A 16,489-nucleotide genomic window follows, 5' to 3' on the forward strand; every position below is an offset into this window, starting at 1 on the left:
CCTCTAGGTGATGTGAATTCTATTTATTGGCTAGTGTTTTATTCTCTGTGGAATTTAAATAGTTCAGACTGAAGTTAGATTGATTTAAAGCTCTATTTATAACATAAAATAGAATCTGTCATTTTTTGCCATTGATATACGATGATATAATTAACTTTAAACATCTGATGACATCCGAGTGTCTGTGAATAGCCCAGATGTGTGATTCATCTGTCATCTGCACATCTGGATTTCCAAACACTGATAATAAACTCCATTTCCATTTCATACGCAATTGTGATTATTAAATGTACACGGTATTTTATGTGTTATTACTTATACTACTCTACCTACTATACTACTGATTATATAGAGTTTGATTTTATTTGTTTAGTATATGGTCTCTTTGTACTTCTTCTTCTTTCGGCTTTTCCCTTCAGGGGTCGCCACAGCGAATCATCTCTCTCCACCTATCCCTATCTTCTGCATCCTCAACACTTGCACCCACTAGCTTCAAATCCTCATTAATTACATCCATATACCTCCTCTTTGGCCTTGTCCATGGCAGCTCCATGTCCAACATTCTCCTACCAATATACAGTACTCACTCTTCCTCCTCTGAACATGTCCAAACCATCTTAATCTGGCCTCCCTAACTTTGTCTCCCAAACGTCCAACATGGGCTGTCCCTCTGAAGTACTCGTTCCTAATCCTGTCCAATCTTGTCACTCCCAAAGAGAAGCTCAACATCTTCAGTTCGGCTACCTCTAGCTCTGACTCCTGTCTCGTCTTCAGTGACACTGTCTCTAAACCATACAGCATGGCCGGTCTCACCACTGTCCTGTACACCTTCCCCTTGATTCTTGCTGATATTTTCTTATCACACAGCACTCCTGACACCTTTCTCTACCCACTCCAACCTGCCTGCACTCGCTTCTTTACCTCTTTCCCACTCACTCCATTACTCTGGACTGTTGACCCCAAGTACTTAAACTCCTGTACCTTCTTCACCTCTTCACCCTATAACCTTACAGTTCCACTTCCCTCCCTTTCATTCACACACATGTACTCAGTCTTACTATGATTGACTTTCATTCCTCTTCTCTCCAGCGCAAACCTCCTCTTCTCCAGGTTTTCCTCCACCTGCTCCTTGCTCTCACTACCAGAAGTCAAAAAATGAAATTTGTGCCTGGTTTGTGGTGTCCATGTTCAGCAATGAAGTATCATGTCATAATGCACAGTGCTGGTTCAGGGGTCATATGAACCATAGGTTGTATGTACAGTATCATGTGCTTTGAGCCCAACCTCCTCAGTTGGGATATGTAAAGAAAAGAATTCTGCTGCAATGTATATGTGACGATAATAAAGGCTTCCATGTCCCATACCCCAAATGTGAGTAGACACTCTCATTTTTAGTGTAGTTTTATGCAAGCATTTCTGTTTATACCTAGCCTACTCAAGTTGGCTCAAGCAGTTAAGGCTCTGGGTTGATGATCAGTGGATCAGGATTCAAGCCCCAGCACTGCTGGGCCTTTAACCCTCACTGCTCCAGTGGATGTGAAGAATGTATTTCACTGTGCTGTATTGTAGATGGGATAAAATAAAGGCTTCTGTTCTACTAGCAGCAATACATTCATAGAAATTTCAAGAGAAAACAAAAAAGGGTTAGTCTTCAAATTAAAAGGTGATATCAAACCCATTTCTGTTAATGAGCATCAAGAAGTTACAGGTGTTATTTTCAATCACTAAAGTTCTGAGTAAGGTTACAGAGCTAGAAACATGACGAATTTTAATCTAGACTTAAAGCAATAAAAGAAATAATTTGTTAATACTGATTGAAAATGTCCAGTAAGTCGATTTTCAGGTCTCCATCTGAATGGAATGGCAGCATAAACCTCTCTCCAGATAGATCCAAAACTGATGAAACTGCAGATGAAACATCTTAGCAGGCAGAAATGTCCTGAATTCAGGCGACTATGTTTTTATTAGATTGAACACATATACAGTTATTAAGCTTTTTTCTGGACATTTTTTTTACTCATTTCAAGCTTGAAAGATTTCACAATGATCAGCCAATAGAATAAGACTGATGTTTAACGTTGTTTGATTTGATGTTTAAGTAAATTTGAGTAAATATATCTGGAATTACTGTTCTTAGATTTTGTTAGATTATGAGCCCAAAGTAAGAAATATTGGATAAAAGATACATACTTTTTGAAGTATGTTGCTTAAGAAAACTGATGATGTGTTCACTTGCCTTATTTTTAGGTTTAATTTTATGTAATAAAAGCCAGTGCACTTTTTAATACATGGGCCAGAATTTTGTCTGTACTTCACAGATTCCATTCTCCATTTTCCTTTTGACAGAATGAGACATTATATCTTGCTGCACATATCACTGGTTTCACAGGTAAATCACTCTCTCTCTCTCTCTCTCTCTCTCTCTCTCTCTCTCTCTCTCTCTCTCTCTCTCTCTCTCTTTATGTTTCCTCCAACCTCTTTATAATTCATCCACAGTAAAGAATCTCATATGTTTGTTCAGAATCATGATATTACATAGAAGCAGAAGTGGAGAATGGTGCACGTCTGTGTAGTGTGTGTGTGTGTGTGTGTGTGTGTGTGTGTGTGTGTGTGTTTTCACCTTGCAGGCTGTGATGGATCATGATGCCAAGATGCATCCCCAGCTGAAAATTGCATATGTGAAGGGAGTCTACGTGCATGAAGTATGTGTTTGTGCTCTGTGTTTGTCTGTGTGTGTGTGTGTGTGTGTGTGTGTGTGTGTGTGTGTGTGTGTGTGTGTGTGTGTGTGTGTGTGTGTGTGTGAGAGCGTGTGTGCGCGCACTCACCCTGCAGTGGCAGGATGTGTTTGCTGTGGATCATGATGCTGAGCTGCAGGACAAGCTGTGGTGCGCTCTTCAGGAAAGCCTCCAGCAGCCTCAGCATGTTCACATCAGCCGTCTCAAACATCAGGCGCCAGTAGCAGTGGCGATACCAGTGGTTCTGCACACCCAGGTACAGCGTGTGAATGTACCTACACACACATGCACACACACACACACATGCATACATACATACGTACATACATAAGCAAAAATGTTTTCTTTTTTTCTGTTCAATTCTATTTTTCTTTTTTTACAGCCTTTTAAAAAGAAATCCAGATCAAGCCTCATAATATGCAAATTAATGATGACACAAATAAGGAACAACACCCTGAGAGGCTATAAAGAAGAAACCATAAGAGGCACAACAAAAGACACAACAAAAGCAAGCCATCATTCTCTGTTTACCAATGGATAATGGAAGTTTGATAAGCTTACAGGTGAATGTGACCTTTCTAAATGGGACTTGTTCCAGAATCAGTAAACTTTATAACCCATCACTGCTGTAATGTCATGTGACTCCACGGCTACAGTATGTCTTCCATAGTTCTGCATTTCATTTCACTTTTTTTGTGTTGATGAAAATATACACTATGACTTCACTACATGCATCATTCTAAACAGAATCCTGGGTTATCTTGTTTCACCTTTCACACTGCTCCTTCTTTACTCGAGATTAACAAGTAATCCTGCGTAATCATAATCTGATGTTTCCCATTGTACATTGCAAAACCTTGGATTAATGTCCCTATTTACATGTTTGTTGTGTAAACACAGCACACAACCACATAAAATAATGGCTTTTCTCCCTCTCCCTTGTTTATCCTCCTTGGCTGTTTTAAGAAAAAATGATATAAGAAAGAAGCAAATAATAAATTATTTAGTGGATCAATAGGGGGGATTTGAGATATGTAAATCACTGAGATAACAATGAGATAAATGTAAATCACTCTGAATAATGGCATCTATTAAATGTACGTGATGTTTAGTGTCTGATTGCATGTCTGTGGCTAAGAATATTTTTGAGAAGAATAAGCATATGTTAATCAGATTAATCAGAAATAACCAACGTAACGTGTGTTTCAGTTAATCCATTATTTCCCATAAAAGTAGCTCAAGTACTGTAGTTCTGACAAGAAGGGAGTGTAAATGATTTAAAGAACAAATCACGAGGGACAGTTAAATGGTAGTACATTTTTCAGCAAAGAAAAGATTTTGAAACAGTACAAAACAGTCTGCTGAGAATGAGTTCAGGAGTCGCTCCATGGATCAGCATGGCTTTGCTGATTCTCAATACAGTCTACTTTGGACATCAAAACCCAGAGACACCGAGAGCTTCTGTGACAAGAATTTGCCAGGACACTAGCTATAACATTCCAACATTGAAAGGGTTTAGATATATGTGCACTAGGGCTGTAATGCAACCACTCTCTGTATCTGTAAGGTAATCTGTTAGTACTCTAAATATTTAAACCATATGCATTTACATTGGGTGTGACCGAAAAAATGATGTTCTAAAAAATGGTCCTCTTTCGACTATAAGAAAAAAGACATTCTTTTTAATACCAGTTTATGGTTTAAAAAAAAAATAAAATAAAATAAAATAAAGGTTTCTTTTAAAAAACATTTACTGACAGGTACTTTAGGGGTATCAAAATAATTTCTTCACAGGCATCACAGGAAATCGTCAATCCAACTCAAAATGTATTCATATTGAGTTATTAGGATAAATTGTAGGAACACGAATGACAGCACCACAGAGAGATGTTTCTTGAAAGAGAGAATGGAGTGGAGAATAAGAACAGGTTCTATGTTATACATCTATTCAAACATACACCAACATGCAACTGATAGCGACACTGAAAATCATCCATTTTTTAAGTAACGTGAATTTGGAGGGAATGAGTAGAAAATCTCTCTCTCTCTCTCTCTCTCTCTCTCTCTCTCTCTCTCTCTCTCTCTCTCTCTCATGTTGAACCAGCTTCAGGCTGCTGCTTTATCTGAAAAGCTGCAGAAGAGGCAGTATCCCATGCCCTCTGCAGTGGGAAGAATTCTAGCCCCTTCATTTTTCTGTTCATTTTGTCACAGAAGACTGTGTTTAGGTTTAGCTATGAGGGTGTTTACGGGGAAATGACCTAAGAACAAGAGCATTTCACATTTAAAATAGACAAATCATTGATCAGCTACTTTCTTTATCTGGATTGCAATACTCATCATGGTTCTCCTTATCTTATATGGGCATAAGTGGTCTGAAGTGGTATAGTGGCAGAAATACAAGCAAACTTTCAGTGCTGTGATCTGTTTTCCCTGGAACGATCTCTCAATGAGACCCATTTTTATAGCATCTTGCTATGTAGTTTCTGGCCGTGAGTCATAACAATGGTTGTGCTATCAAAACCAATCTACCCTGGTGGCTGTAGAGTAACATGTACAGCAGTAAAGCTATATCAGCATTTTAATCAGATGTTATTGATCCTGATGATGTTATTGTAGTGGAGCGAGATGGCACTGGGTCTTTTGCTTGAAGTGAATGTGTGTAATTCCACTTTCTTGGCTGTTTACAGTGATTATGACTTGGTTGCCTGCATATAAACTTTAGTTGCAATCCTGCCATGCCAAATAAAGGTGTTAATATCTTTTCTTCTCAGAGTGAGCATTCTGTTCGGTATTTGTGTGTACATGGATAGCTATTGGCCTCATTTGAATCCACACCACACACATATTCAAGCCTGGCTGTACCCATTGTTTTATATGCAGACAGTGTGCGTGTGTGTGTTGGTGTGTACGTGCGTCCGTGTGTGTGTGAGGGGGAGAGAGAGAGAGAGAGAGAGAGAGAGAGAGAGAGAGAGAGAGAGAGAGAGAGAGAGAGAGAGAGAGAGAGAGAGAGAGAGAGAGAGAGAATCGTGTGAATGTGGTGTAACATTAGCAAATGTGTTGTTTCAGTTCGATCAAAGAGAATTCTGGTACACTGGGTACTTGGTTCTCCTACACAAAAGTGTGTCTTTGATTCCAAAGCATTGAGTTCAAACCACAGAACATCAATTAAACAGTAAAATGAGGTTTGAAAAGACAATGAGCCAAGGAGTGGAAGCAGAGTGACTCATAGAAAATGAAGTGTGCCCTCAAAAAGCTGAGAGAACAACAACATTGCCTGTACCTCAGTATATTACAATTAAAATCATGTGTATTTTTTTATCACTAAATTACCCAGACCTTGCCATTATAACCCGCCTTGTACAGTTTAACCTACATTAGTACTTTTCAACTTATAATTGTTGAACATCTTTTTAAATTGACAGACAGAGAACATTTGATCATTAAACATCTTATTCCAAAGCAATGGGCATTAATTATAGAGTTGGTCCCCACTTTGCTATTTTTAACATCCTCCATTTTTTCTGAGACGTCTTATACTACGTTTTGGCTGTGGGGATTTATAAGCACAAAAAAATGGGCACTGATATCCTAGAAGAAGAGCTAAAATTGCTGAATTGCATGAAATCGGACTTCCAAATGATCTCAGATGAGGTCAAGTTTCTATGAAGGCCACTTCATGTTTATTTCTACCCAACCCTGGTAAAGCATGACTTAATGGACATCTCACTGTGCACAAGAGCATTGTCAGGCTTGAACATATTTGGGTTATTTAGTTCCAGTAAAAGGAATCTTAAATCTACAGCACATAAAGTCATTATAACTTCCAACTTTGGGACAAACACCAAAGGGCTGTAGCACCAAATGCATGGCTCCAGTCACAGAAGCAATGGGTGGTAAATAATATTGAAATTGAAATTTATACCAAGACTTTCATTTTCACTGGAAACAACTCCAGTGTTTGACTGTTACTGAGTGATACTAACACATTTAAACACCTCTGATTGGCCACTGCATTCATGAGCTCAACAGACATCTGTCATTGTCTGTAATGATCAACGTGACAAATCGTGTTGTAAATAGAAACGAATACCCAAAGGACCGTTTGAAAGCAGCTGCCTATTAAGTCTGTACTCTGTACTATTTTTACAATTTCACTGTTGTATGGAAGTAACAGTATTTTTGACACTACTACAGTGAGGTAGAAATCATAAAAGTTATGTATTTCTCTCGCAAGAAGCATATCAAATGCCCATTTTCCTAGTCAGTAGTTATCTGCCCTCCTGCAGCTCTCTCTATTTCTCTCTGGTCCTTTCTTTTTGATAACCCAATTTACACTCCATGTTTGGTCGTTGAATTTGACCAACAGTGCCGGACTACAAGACCAAACCACTTTCACTTTCTGTGGGGGTCACTTTCACTCTACTCCTATTCCTAGCATCTTATTATAACTATGTAAAGTTATATGTAAATTTTGATATTATGCTTTATCAATCCACTGTTTGTCAGGTCAACTACTTACCTCCTGTCCGATACCCCTTTTGTGTGTATTAGGGTCGCTTGAGTCAGTTTAAAATTCTGAGACTGTAAACCAATATACTAAAAACATTTAATGAGATGTTATCATTTTGTGATATTTTCATGTTGTTACTGACAAGAAAGCATAAAAGGTGGGAATTTCTGTTACTAAATTGGAGAGAAAGAGGTAAGAGTGAGGATATTTTGGAATATGCTTGGAAAATGTTGAGTTATTAAGAGTATTATTAAGTAAGAGTGACTTAGTAAATTTGTGAATATGACTGAGTGAAAGTGCAATGAAATGAATTAATGAGTAAAAGTTAACCAGTGAAATAACTGAATTAGTTATTAAGGCTGAATAAGTAAATAAGAGAATGACTAAAAGATTAATACACAACAGTCTTTTCTAATGAACTAGGTGGCACATGTCTATTCCCATCAGCTTTGTGTACAGTCTGTGCTAAGGCTTGTTTGTGGCATTAGTGGCATTTGGGCAAGTTAATGAGTTTCCACTTACAGAGAGTGTGCCAGTTAGAGTAGTGCTCTGACAGCTACCTAAACTGCTACGTAATGTGTGTGTTTGTGTGTGTGTGTGTGTGTGTGTGTGTGTGTGTGTGTGTGTGTGTGTGTGTGTGTGTGTGTGTGTGTGTGTGTGTGTGCATGAGAGAGGGAGCAAGAGAGAGAGAGAGAGAGAAAGAGAGAGAGTGAGAGAGAGAGAGAGAGAGAGAGAGAGAGAGAGAGAGAGTGAGAGTGAGAGAGAGTGTGTGAGAGAGAGAGATGGTTCTAGGTGGTGGGATTTTTATTGAGCATTAATCATCTTAATGAGTGGAGCTCATGAGTTCCAGCGCTTATCAGACACTGAGTAAGAGAGATGAACACCAAACTGAAACTTAGAACACTTTGCAGTAACACTTTTTGGCCAATCTGCAAGTCCACTTTTGCATACTCTATAAACAGCCAACAAACCATTAATAGCCTGTCACTGCCATCTCAGCTGACTACTTGAAATTGTCAATCATCAAAACGCATTTCTTTTAATATCTTTGACTGTAGAGTCTGTTTCAGATTCATACATTCAGAAGATTTAATAAAAAACAAACAAACAAACAAAAAAAAAGTTCAGTTTTTTCTTATTTAATTTTCAGAATCTTACTTCAACTCTAATTGTATTTTAACGGAAATTATATCTTGTTATTTGAAAATCTATTGGAAGTTTGAGTACGTAAATGCTAATGTGTCAACATATACAAGGCGTCTGTCTGTCTGCATGTGTGTGCGTGTGTGTGTGTGTGTGTGTGTGTGTGTGTGTGTGTGTAGGTTTGCATCCCTTACAGGGCTTGCCCAGGTCCCCTGTTATAGACTCCAGGCTCCCTATTTAAAATGTCATATAAATACGGTGTGGCATGTGACTAACATTCAGCTCGTATATCTTTTTTGTCTTTTGCTGTCTGCATGATTCCATGATACAGTTACAGAGTCTCAATCAGATGCCCTGTGAACATTCTGTCAAGCTTACAAAACAAAAACTAACGTATATCATCTCCCTTGCATATCCGTATTTATTTCTGTACAGAACATTATCTGAATCTGTATTCAGTTACATCCCACACACACACACACACACACACACACACACACACACACACACACACACACACACACACACACACACACACACACACACACACACACACACACACACACACACACATTGCAGGCATTTTTTAACTCCAGGGTTTTCCAATGTTTATCCAGTGTTCCTCGGGGCAGAACATATACTAAATTTGGAATGGTACAGAGAAGAGTAGCATGACCCCTGCACAAACCCTGACACACAAAATCGTGAAGCGTTGCCATATTTTGGGAAGTGGTAGCTCAGTGGTTAAAGCATAGGAATACTGATCGGAAGGTTATGAGTTAGAATCCAAGGACCTCCAATCTACCAATGCTGGGCCCTTGAGCAAGGCCCTTAACCCTTAACTGCTCAGTTATATAAAGATATAAATGTAAGTTGCTCTGGATAAAGGCATCTGCCAAATGATGTAAAACAAACTCTAGAAAACATTTTGAAGCTAAAATGGGCAAAACCCAGCAACATTCTTCAATATTCGAAGTATTTTATGATATTGTGGTAAAATGGGACAACTGAGTTAATTGAAATAGATTGGGAAGTAAAAAGAACCAGAAAGAAGTGTTCCAGTATAAATTATGAGTGTGGGTTTAACTAAATGAGGGTTATTATCCTGAATTCCGAAAAACCCTTCACACTGTAACCGTAAATTAGAGGCTTAATGTAAGAAAGTAGCATGCATTCCCCAATGATATGGATTCACCTGGACGTTAATCTTGTTTAATCATTAGAGTATGCCTCAATGGGTAGTAATTAGTGTGTGTGTGTGTGTGTGTGTGTGTGTGTGTGTGTATTTGTATAGATATCACTGCTAGCTCCTCTCCTGCACTCACACATCTCTCAGCACAGAAGAGGCGCTAGTGCCCGAGTGCCAAAACAACAAAAGCTCTGCATCTGCACCTTTTGGCGATCTTGAACTGATAATAAAGAGCTGATGATCTCCAGAGAAAATAATCTTTGCGATGGTGCTTTGTGCTGCCGGTTAAGCCATTTTATTTTACTGCAGCTAAGGCTTGACTTTCAAATTTTGCTATTTTATTGTTGTGTTTTGTTTGCTATGGATCACGGATCATGTGGCATCATTATTTATGCAAATGTGAGCATGAGAGTATGTTCAGGATAGAGACACTAATAATAGGTAGGTATCACACAGAAAAAACAACAACAATTTTTCTTATGGTTATGGTTTTCTAGGTTTGCATAGCCAGGCACTGAGTATACAGTATAGTAGCTTTTTTTTGGCCATGGACCATCTAAAAGGGCATCTGACTGACATGTAAAGCAACCAGTCACTGATTGCTTTGTTCAGCATTATGTTTAGGGGTGTGAAAATATAAATTCAAGATCCTACAAAAACAAATTGCTGACCATACAACCATAGATCATATATTTAAGAAAGCTGCATCCTTCACATCATTTGGAAACGGCTGATCCTCATAAGTGCTCGTTGTAACAGCTTCTACTTCCATGAGTGAAATAGAGCATCACAAAGGCTTTGTTTCCAGGAGGACTGGTAAAAAAAACACATGGAATACAAAAAAATACATGATCCTGGTCTCATCTCATACATGGTAATGTGACAGGAGACTTATACATATATACTGTACATACATACATACATACATACATACATACATACATACATACATACATACATGCATACATACTCAGTGACAAAAAAAATGTATTGTTTATTTTGATGTCTTTAGAATAATATAGAATATAAAAGATCAGATAACATTCTAGAGTTATTAATACAGATAAAAAGAATTTCTTACCAGTGTGTGTGCATGTGTGTGTGCGTGTGTGTACTATTATTTATCGTGCTACATCACAGCCATTGCTCACTCCTAGATTAGCTGATGTGTATACTCTTGTTGTCTGTAATGTTGACAGGAGGTTACTCCTGATTAAAACAGTGTGGTGTACAGTTGATGTTTCTAGATGTTTATACTTGTGGCTCTTTCAGCTTTGTAAGAACACACTGCATTTTCTATTAAATATTTATTTTCTATGCACGGTGGCTTAGTGGTTAGCACGTTCGCCTCACACCTCCAGGGTTGGGGGTTCGATTCCCGCCTCCGCTTTGTGTGTGTGGAGTTTGCATGTTCTCCCCGTGCCTCGGGGGTCTCCTCCGGGTACTCCGGTTTCCTCCCCCAGTCCAAAGACATGCATGGTAGGTTGATTGGCATCTCTGGAAAATTGTCCATAGTGTGTGATTGCATGAGTGAATGAGTGTGTGTGTGTGTGTGTGTGTGTGTGTGTGTGTGTGTGTGTGCCCTGCGATGGGTTGGCACTCCGTCCAGGGTGTATCCTGCCTTGATGGCCGATGACGCCTGAGATAGGCACAGGCTCCCCGTGACTTGAGGTAGTTCGGATAAGCCGTAGAAAATGAGTGAGTGAGAGAGAGTGATGTTCTGTAGTTTGAGCTCAAAGTGTGTGTGTGAGATCCCTATATATGTGGCATCCTTCAAATGTTGATATTTTTATTATATCCACTTCTGAAAAATCACGCTTTGATGACAGCTCATGATTCAGAACAAATCTAATTAAAGATTTTATTTATACTGTAATATTAAATTTGTTTATACACCTTGAAATGAGTTATCACGCTGATCATCAGCATCATCCAGATCGGCCTCTGTCTCACCACCTGAAGTAAATGTCACTCACAGCGTTGCTTCACTTCACTGATTTGTGTTCACACTAACATTGCTTGGGAGATGATTGCTGATTAATTCTGTCAGTTTTCTTCTAATGGCTAAATTTCTTGCAATTAATTGCCTCATTAGGCTATTCAAGCATTTTGTTTGTACAGAGTATGTAAGCACTTTTTTGCAGACAGACAGATGGACAGGATTAAAGACAAACTTGATCATTGTAGGCAGACAGCCATGGTAGGGTTAAAGTGTAACTAAAGATTGTGGCCAAATATATTTAAATTTTATGAAACTATTGCAGGTTAGATTCCTTTCTCCACTCTGTGTGTGTGTGTGTGTGTGTGTGTGTGTGTGTGTGTGTGTGTGTGTGTGTAGTTTGCATGTTCTCCCTGTGCTTCAGGGTACTTCAGTTTATTCCCCAAGGCCAAATACATACAATGTAGGTTGAGTGACATATCTCAAATTGTATGTTTGTGCACCTGTGTGTGTGTGTGTGTGTGTGTTTGTGTGTGTGTGTGTGTGTGTGTGTGTGTGTGTGTGTGTGTGTGTGTGTGTGTGTGTGTGTGTGTGTGTGCGTGTGTGTGATTCTCCAGGTTGCCCTGGATAAGTGCTTAAGAAAATGGATAGAAGTAGATTTGTCAGAATATGTTAGTGGTACGTATTCCTCAATTCTATTTTTTTTCATTTTTGAATGTTTGCCAGAACTCAATCACAGTGACACCTGACTGGTTTTCACACACACACACACACACACACACACACACACACACACACACACACACACACACACACACACACACACACACACACACACACACACACACACACACACACATTTGTGAAGCTCACTGTAACCTGTCTGTCTCTCACTGCTAGACACCAGGCCTCTAGAACAACCTATTTCACACTTTCCCTTCAGTACTTGTCATCTTGACTCTGACAAAGCAATCATTATCATCATCATTCACCTCTAATGAGAATAAATGTGCTGCTAACAGCACACAGACATCCTCCCATTACACACCATTATAGACAGAGAAAGAGAATGAGAGAGAGAGAGAGAGAGAGAGAGAGAGAGAGAGAGAGAGAGAGAGAGAGAGAGAGAGAGAGAGAGAGCGAGAGAGAGAGAGAGAGAGAGAGACTCATTAGCAGTTATGCCACCTGCATGTCCATGTTCCCTTTACAGGCTGGGAGGGGACATCTCTCTCCAAATGTCATTAGTATCTCAACAATGTGACCATTAAAAGATACCAAACTAATCCTCATTCTTTTTATAATTAGGTGCCTTGTGGCACAGTCATTTTCTCAGACAAATCCAATAGGGCACGCATGCAAGTGACAAGAAGGATCATTTCTTTAAAGTCAATAAAACTAACAAAAACATTCAGTGGAGTAGGGGAGCAGCTATTCCAACCTATGGTCTTTTGAATGACACTAAATATGGCAGGTGCAAATGAGTCTGTGAACAGCCGGCTTCACAGCAGAAATAAAGCAAACAGAAGGAGCTTCCTGGCACTGCACCCTCATCCCTAACACCACCACGCAGAATACTTCTCATCAGAGACATGATATACCCACTCATTCACACAATATAGCTAATCACGTTCATAATACGGCAAATTGGACATAGAATATAGTCAATCATAATGTGCACTACCCAGTAATTACTCGTACATTTACACCGGTATATAAAACACACAGGCCGATGATGCCAGGCTTCGAATCTGGAAGATGCAAGTTTGTGAAGAAGAGCTTTTTATTAGCAACTGCTTTTTTTTGCAAAGTCAAGTCTGAAAGCTGTTAATAATCTGAAAATATTTAAACATAGATCTGTGTGTTTACAGATCGACACTAAAGACAAAATGAGAGTATTAGTATTAGGAAGTGACGCGCAAAAGTAAATCGGTGGCCATTTGTTATATTGAAAAGCAGAAAAGTTGTCAAAACTAAAGAGAATGAAAAATTGTTGGGGTTATTAAGGATGGTGAGGAAACAGGGAAACTAATGACTTCTGAATATTTTGAAGTTGGTCAAGATGCTTTGGATTAAGCTTGTTTTACTTTTAGACTTCAGACCTCTAGATCTGTGTTCTCCATGAGTCCGATCACTTTTAACCTGGCAAAATTTTAAGACACTCCAAAATGTGTTTAAGTTACATGAGAGTAAATTGTCCTCCCATTGGTCAGGGTGTGCACGTTTATGCTTCTGATTTTTGCTCATCTAGAAGTCATCTATCAAGATGGATAGTCAGCAGCTCAGCAAATTAACGCCTTGTTGTGGATTTTAACAGTAGTCATTATAATTTCTCATTCTGAGAAGAAATTGAGTTTTCATCAGTGTAAAACTCTCTCAGTTCCAGTACACAGAAGAACCATTACTACAGAAGAACTCTTACAAATCATTTTAAAATAAAGAGGCATGTTTTGACTATGAGAGGACATGACGTGCTAACACACAGCATTCTTAGTCACCGAAAGATCTATCAAACATGTCAAGCAGCTATCCATTTTGCGGACCATTAGCTAAACATAACGCAGTTCCAGTCGGACATTGCTATACAGGTTGGTTTGTTGGTCCGTTGGATTGGATTACTTTCGCACTAGAAGTGAACTGCTCTAGAGATCGTTTCGAACCTGAACGAGGTAGTCTTGCCATGTATGTTTTCTGTCATGGTTGTATGTGCCTAAAGGAACTGAACTAAAAGGAGAAAGGGCACCAGGTTTCCGAAAGAAAGAATTTATGTTTATAAAGTCCAGCATTTAGCTGCAAATCTACCCCATTCATTTCCCTTTTAAACTTCTTTAAAAAATGTAAAAAATATATTTTAAGGAAAAATTTCAGACCCATGCTTTGTGCCATTTTTCCATTGCTTTTTTTCTTCCACCCCATTTAAAAAAGAAATTAAAGTAGCTAATTAAATTTCCATTATCAGGATTGTTTGAAAAAAAAGATGCATGCATAACATCCATAAACTGCAATAACCCTCATATACTCCATTGTATTTTTTGTGGTTATTAATCATGCCTGTTTTTAGCATTCAGCAGCATAATCTTTGCCTATACCACAGTATAGAATCCGTTTGATTGCAGCTGAAAAAAGCACTATTAAAGAGTATCGTGACCTTATCATTATAAGCTTCTATTTAGGTCAAGAAAGGGTGGAAGATATAAACTTGTAATACAAAGGATACAACACTCTTTTTTGTTCTGTACAGTGTTCAAATATCCTTCTTCTTGAAAGGATGCTAGAGAGCAATTACAGTCTTATAAGCAAGAAGGTCTAAATATGCTTGTATTTCTTCACATTTTGCCTTTTAGCAGTTGTTGGAATGAAACAGCATTGAAGATCTTACTGGATACTGCAGATCGTATTCTAACAATTCATCCGGCTATTCTTCTTCATCATCATCATCATCATCATCATCATCATCATCATCATCGGTCATGCATTCTGCTGTGAAGAAATAGCACAGAGTGCAGGAGGAATAGAAGACTCCTGCTATCAGTCACACACACACATGAAAAAAATCTTAATCCCTCTGTATCCAATTTGGCTATGGAACATACAAAAAAACCCCATTGCTCTCAATCACCACACTGTGCTGTTCACCTGTCATCATCTCATAGAGTGAAGGAAAATTGCTGGTATGGCCCTCAGTAAAAATCCACCTGCTTAACTCTCAAAGTCAAGCCACTCATGCTAGCCCTGTACGTTCTTTAGAAACCACCTCTCCCTGCTGAACACCAGGATTTGGCTTTCAGGTTTTCAGTAACAGTAAAGCAACACAATTACCTCCCTCGGGACCATAGAAATGTGCCAAGAACCTGTTCCCAGAAGCCTCTGCTCCACACAATACAATATACACCCTGTCTCTCCCTGAGAGGCACATCATAGATGAATACATAGAAGAAACATACATACTGTATGTCTTTCACATATACATTACAGCACAGTGAAATTCGTTCATATCCCATATCCCAACTTTGGAGGTTGAAGTCAGAGCTCAGGGTCAGCCATGATACAGCACCCCTACAGTAATGAGGGTTAAGGGCCTTGCTCGAGGGCCCAACTTGCCAGTACTCAGGCTTGAACCCCGATCCTCCAATCAACAACATCACTAATATAGACCTCTATAATACATATTTTCTTGGCTAATAGTTAATACTCTAATTCTCTTGGGACCTTTTGTGTTCTGTTATAAGAATGTATATCCGCATCTGCTTTGAGACAATGCAAATTGTCAAAAGTGCTATACAAATAAACTGAATTAATTAGAATTGAATGTATACAGAATCTTTCATTAGAGGTACAGTCCTCTTTACTACAAGTGTGGGGTTTGGTCAGTAACCTCAGTAAATATAGAGAAGTTCAAATATCTGGTACATATACTGTATTTTTATAGTCAGGTTGTAAATTCTTCTTCTTCTTCTTCTTCTTCTTCTTCTTCTTCTTCTTATTATTATTATATGTTGTAATCCTTTGCATTTTATTATAACAGATGGCTATCTTTTAAGTCTTTTTATGCCTCTATAATATCTTTTATAATTTCAAGTCACCTTGCCTTGATATTAACATTTTAGCGGCTATGTCCTTGCTGCCATAACATGGCAGATTTTTCTGTTGTGGGACGAATAAAGGATTATCTTATCTTATCTTATCTTATCTTATCTTAAGCACACAAAAGCTACAGAATTATAAGGGAAAAGTGAAAGTATTAACTAAGCATGCAAAGCACAAGGCTTGCACAAAGACCTTCAAAGATTTGGTCTCTCAGCACAATATCACATAAAAACAAACCAACAGGCTGAGTAATCAGGAAGCCTGGTTCCTTTGCTTAGACTGTTGCCTAAATTCTATAATTTTGCACCTTGGCTAGATTACATCTGGCACCTTGACACACAGGTCTAACCCTCTTACAGTTTGCTTTAGCAGAAGACCGGTTGCAAAGG

General features: G+C 38.6%; 1 protein-coding gene and 1 non-coding gene across 5 annotated transcripts in view; one reads left to right on the forward strand and one right to left on the reverse strand.

Moving 5' to 3' along the window:
• xkr7b (XK, Kell blood group complex subunit-related family, member 7b) overlaps positions 1–16,489 on the reverse strand; it is an 80,710-nt gene that overhangs the window by 10,472 nt on the left and 53,749 nt on the right. For all 4 annotated transcript variants that reach the window (XM_047807452.1, XM_047807453.1, XM_047807455.1 and 1 more), the window contains one exon: positions 2,826–3,010. In XM_047807452.1, the coding sequence (XP_047663408.1) occupies positions 2,826–3,010 (185 nt within the window). The remainder of the gene's footprint in view (positions 1–2,825; positions 3,011–16,489) is intronic.
• Positions 9,007–9,112, forward strand: LOC113642053. The gene has a single exon (XR_003440458.2). It is a non-coding gene; the product is annotated as a U6 spliceosomal RNA (small nuclear RNA).

This window comes from Tachysurus fulvidraco, chromosome 23 (genome assembly GCF_022655615.1).
Source record: "Tachysurus fulvidraco isolate hzauxx_2018 chromosome 23, HZAU_PFXX_2.0, whole genome shotgun sequence".
In the NCBI taxonomy this organism is placed as follows: domain Eukaryota; kingdom Metazoa; phylum Chordata; class Actinopteri; order Siluriformes; family Bagridae; genus Tachysurus; species Tachysurus fulvidraco.